This window comes from Nothobranchius furzeri, chromosome 5 (genome assembly GCF_043380555.1).
Source record: "Nothobranchius furzeri strain GRZ-AD chromosome 5, NfurGRZ-RIMD1, whole genome shotgun sequence".
Taxonomy (NCBI): Eukaryota; Metazoa; Chordata; class Actinopteri; order Cyprinodontiformes; family Nothobranchiidae; genus Nothobranchius; species Nothobranchius furzeri.
The window spans coordinates 36,746,052-36,750,669 of NC_091745.1; the positions used below are offsets into that span (position 1 = coordinate 36,746,052).

The 4,618-nt window shown below is 41.2% G+C and overlaps 1 protein-coding gene across 3 annotated transcripts; it reads left to right on the forward strand.

Annotated features, from left to right (window-relative positions):
- Positions 1-1,003: 1,003 nt before the first annotated feature.
- LOC107378675 (hemicentin-2) lies at positions 1,004-3,590 on the forward strand. Of its 3 annotated transcripts, none has more exons than XM_054740326.2 (7): positions 1,004-1,116; positions 1,690-1,968; positions 2,402-2,677; positions 2,759-3,013; positions 3,123-3,227; positions 3,342-3,367; positions 3,430-3,590. In XM_054740326.2, exons 1-7 carry the CDS (start codon positions 1,044-1,046, stop codon positions 3,451-3,453), a joined length of 1,038 nt encoding a protein of 345 aa, XP_054596301.2. In that variant the 5' UTR covers positions 1,004-1,043; the 3' UTR covers positions 3,454-3,590. The 3 variants fall into 3 exon arrangements, with proteins under 3 accessions (XP_054596301.2, XP_070407744.1, XP_070407743.1); XM_070551643.1 differs by having other exon boundaries at positions 3,123-3,246; positions 3,430-3,568; XM_070551642.1 differs by having other exon boundaries at positions 3,123-3,246; positions 3,342-3,503.
- The last annotated feature ends 1,028 nt before the right edge of the window (positions 3,591-4,618 follow it).

Here is a 4,618-nt window from a genome sequence, read left to right on the forward strand (position 1 = left end):
AGCCATTTATGTGTCAACTAGTTAACTAGTGAAGCCAAAATGTGTTCACTAGTTAACTAGTGCACATTTATGTCTACCACAAGTTAACTAGTGTGCACATTTTGGCCATCACTAGTTAACTAGTGAGACACAAAAACCTTCAACTAGCTGACTGGTATGCATTTTGGTCTTTACTAGTTAACTAGTGAGCCATTTATGTGTCAACTAGTTAACTAGTGAAGTCAAAATATGTTCACTAGTTAACTAGTGCGCATTTATGTCTACCACAAGTTAACTAGTGTGCACATTTTGACCCTCACTAGTTAACTAGTGAGACAAATACCTTCAAGTAGCTGACTGCTATGCATTTCTGCTTTTACTAGTTAACTAGTGAGCAGTTTTTGTGTCAACTAGTTAACTACTGAAGCCTAAATGTGTTCACTAGTTAACTAGTGCGCATTTCTGCTGTCACTGGTTAACTAGTGGGCACATTTTCACCCTCGATATTTAACTAGTTGACACAAACATGTCTAACTAGTTAACTAGTGGACAGAAATGGCTTACATGTTCATGACAATTCTGGCTGATATCCTGATATCAGAATAAATGCTCATTTGGCTTGCCATATTTCTGAGACACTTCTGACTCGTTCTGCTAACATTTCTAAATAAAACACCCAGTTGACTCAACCCTGTGACAACGTCCGACACCTTCTAGTGGCCACATGAGTTCACTTTTCATTTTAGTCTGCACTCAGGTTCTGTTATTAGGAAAACACACATACATATTTGAAGATGTTAACTTTCACATCTCCAGTGAAGTTTGTGTCACTCGTGGATTTTCATAATTTCACGAATTAGAACTAACTCTCGAACAAACGCCCCACAAAGAGCAAAAATACCACAGAGAGAAGAGAACAAACAGGGCTTTTATCTGAACAGAGCTTCCCCTTGTGGGGTGTCATATTGTCATTTCCTGACATATTTTAAGAAAGAATTGCTGACGGGACAATTTTGTCTCAATAAGCAAGAAACATCTACCAGAAAACATCTGATGAAAGAAGGATGAGTATCCTGTCATTGTTGGTTTTCTGTCTCATGCGTTCCTCAGGGGCAGCAGCTGGACTTTATTCTACTGGTAATTAGCATTTTCTAAGCAGAAACTTTTTCAAACCTCTAGTAAATGTGTATTTTTGGATATTGTTCTACCTTGTGTATCTGTTCTACTTCATTTTGTATTATTCTAAAACACCAGTGTAGCTACTTAGTTATTATGGCTGTAATTAAATAAATGAAAAGAGGTTTTTGATGGCCTGCTGGAAAATCTCCTTGTTTTTATCACCAAATTGTTCAAATAGAGACACAGAACTCGCAGAAAATACTATTAAATTAGCAATTCACAAAAGAACATCCCAGATGTATTTAATGATGTTAGCTGTGAGTTACTGTCAGTTTTTACTTCTTTAGAATAGAATAGAGTAGAATAGAACTTTTCTTTATTGTCCCTCAGTCGGTAAATAGAATGGTGTGTTGGTTGGTTTTAATGAAATTAAATATGGATGCTTATTTATACGTCAATTCAATCAACAAATTAAATATAAACAAACTTTATACCAACGTTTATAGAATGACACGATGCGACACACAACACCACACAATAGCAACAAGTGAAGTAAGACCATGCATGCTTGTTTGTTTCTATTCCAAACAGATCCATCTCTGGTGGTTTCCACTGAAGGACAAAGTATCTGTTTGCCATGTGGCGTACCTTCTGAGTCGTGCTCCTCGATAAACTGGAAGATGGAAGAAAGGGTTCCCGGCTGGTTTTCTGATGTGGTGATGGATGGAAGGGTGACATCTGCAGATGCCAGGTATCATCTGTTGAAGGACTGTTCCTTGGAAATCGCTCAAGTCAAACCTGATGATGCCCACATGTACACCTGTCAAAGCGGATCACTTAAGTCAAGTGTTTCACTTCGGATCCTTGAAGGTAAGCAGGATTATCTTTATTTCATATTCTGGTTTCTCATGGAAAACTAATTTTGTTTCATTTTTCACAAGTTATTGAGAGCCAAACTCCTGCAGAGGGCACAATAGAGCTTCACTGTTATCTGAACACATTTAAAGGATACGTGCCTTGCAGCAGAAACTCAGACATCCACATCTGATGGACTGACCAGAATGATGAACCACTAAATGGTCAAAGATTTAGATCTGAGAATCTATTTGCTTGCGTCTCTAAACTTTTCATCACCAAAAAACTGACGGACCATCATAGAACGTGGAAATGTCACGTCCTACAGAACAACCAGATTAAAGCCTCTGTCAGTTATGAGACTACAGTAGAAGGTAATAAGCTAACAGGTGAAGGTTGTGCTTTAATAAGTACAGAAAGGGACTGACTGCTGTTTGTTTTCCTGTAGGTGGCCTGGAGGAAGTGTTTGCTGCTGTGGGTGAGTCAGTGTCACTCACTTGCACTTCCTCTCTCAGTTCTGGAGGCAACACAGAGTGGACTGTGAACAAAACACCACTGAGAAACATGTCATCTGAAACCAGCCCAACAAAAGCATTTCACCTGGATGAAGACTCATCGTTGGTGATCAGTAAACTGAGTCCTCTGAATGCAGGAGAATATCAGTGTACTGAGTCCACCGGCCTGCAAAGAGTCCTCAACAAAATCAGGCTGCACACACTCGATGGTAAGGGTCAAGACTGCTAAATGGATCCAGAAACCATCATCAGATCGCCAAATTATCCCTGTTGATTTTTTAACATTACAGTTACGGCAGAGTCCACGTCAGCAGGAGTGAAGCTCACCTGTGTGCTAACTTGTGCTGAACAATGTGAAGAAAACTTTAACCTAAGCTGGTCTGGAACCAGTCGAGAAGGTTGGCAGAGCAGATCAACGACTGTCAATAAAACACTGATCAGCATGATGCTTCTCACAGTTTGGCCTCAAAGCTCAGATGAATTCATTTGTTCAGTGAAGAGAGAAGGTTCAACCATGGCCCTGAAGGAGTGGCACGCTGATTTCTGTATGGATTATTAATGGATTTCATCATTTGTTAAACTTTCTAAAATAAGTGCATTTTGCCCTGTTCCTGTAAGAAGGAGCAAAGGTAATGAGGTGTTTCTTCTCCTCAGCTCTGCAGACACTTATCAGGTTATGTGTCCATCTTGTCCTCCTGATGGGTGCAGCTGCAGGAGGACTGTACACACACATGAAGTGGAAGCAGAGGAAGGCTGCAGGTACAGGATCTGGTCAAAGGTATCATCTAAACAGCTGCTAGTGGATAATAAATTTATCTGGGACATGAATAAAAATAAATAAACCTTTTGTTTTCTCCTCTTCTCTTTATTCAGCAACAGAACACAACAATATTGAAATGGTAAGATAAACACCTGTGATGTGTGCACATATTCTAACATTAACACTTTCTATCTCACTCAGTATGAAGAACAGGATCTGAGATGATCCAGAAAAGAAGTGACCACTAATGCTGACTACTTCCGTCACTTTCAGTTAAACGAACGTTGTGCTCTTTGTTTTCATTCATGCTGTAGATTATTTTTAAAACAATAAATGCTTCTAAATGCAATGGAAATGGACGGGGAGCAGGTTTTAAATTAGATGTTGTGAATATCTAATCAGTGTTTCTGAATCCATCAGATGTGAGCCTTAGAAACACAACAGGAGCTACTTCTGACTGGTGACAAACCACAGATAACTCTGTCCTCAGTTTAACCAGCAGATGGAGCATCATCACTCAGATCACAATTCTGTCACGTCTGCCCCTGCCTCCCTGATTGTGTCTCTCTCCTGCCCTTGATTAGTCCTTATTGTTTTCACCTGCCCCTTGTTACCTGCCCATGTGTTCCTCATTTGCCCTGTGTATTTATACCTCCCTCCTTGTATCAGTCTTTGTCAGATCATTGTGTTTGTAGTCAGCATTGTTTTTGTCCTGTCGTTCCCGCTCTGTTATTAAAACCATTTTTACTTTATCCAAGCCTGCATTTTTGCCTCCGGGTCAGCTCCTCCACACACGGTCCGCTGTCATCCACACCCACAACGTGACAAATTCAGCATAATAACTGGGATTTTTACTAAGTTAGGTCATTTTGTCAGATTCTTACATTTGGATTAGAAAAACATTAACTATCAAAGTGTCAGGTCTCCTCACCTTGGCTCAACTGAGTGAGCAGTGAGGAGGGCTGTAGCGTGTAACAACAACCAAACGCGGAAGTGCTAGAGATGGGTGACGTCTAACACGCATTTAATATAGGAACGCCGGCACGAGCCAAGAAGGGAAACGAGGACGTGGCGATGTTCCAGAAGGTAAAAGGAACAGGCTTACTGTTTAGAGGTTGAAGATGGTGCTGAGGAGCGTGGGAGCTCTGGAATCGCCCGGCGTGAATGACGGGCCGAAGCGACAGGTTGAGCTGTGGCCGTCCGACTTGAGCTGGAGCGTTGGCTAGGACCAAGGAGCCATTGAGCGAGGTGAGCACGGAGGCTCCTGGTGCAACGGCGTGGTGGATTGAGCCGACACGCTGGAAACGTGTGGTTCTTTTTCCTTATCAAAAACAAGAGAGAGAGACAAGTTTTGTCCAAACTCAGCGTGGGGCGTTTATTTACACTACTC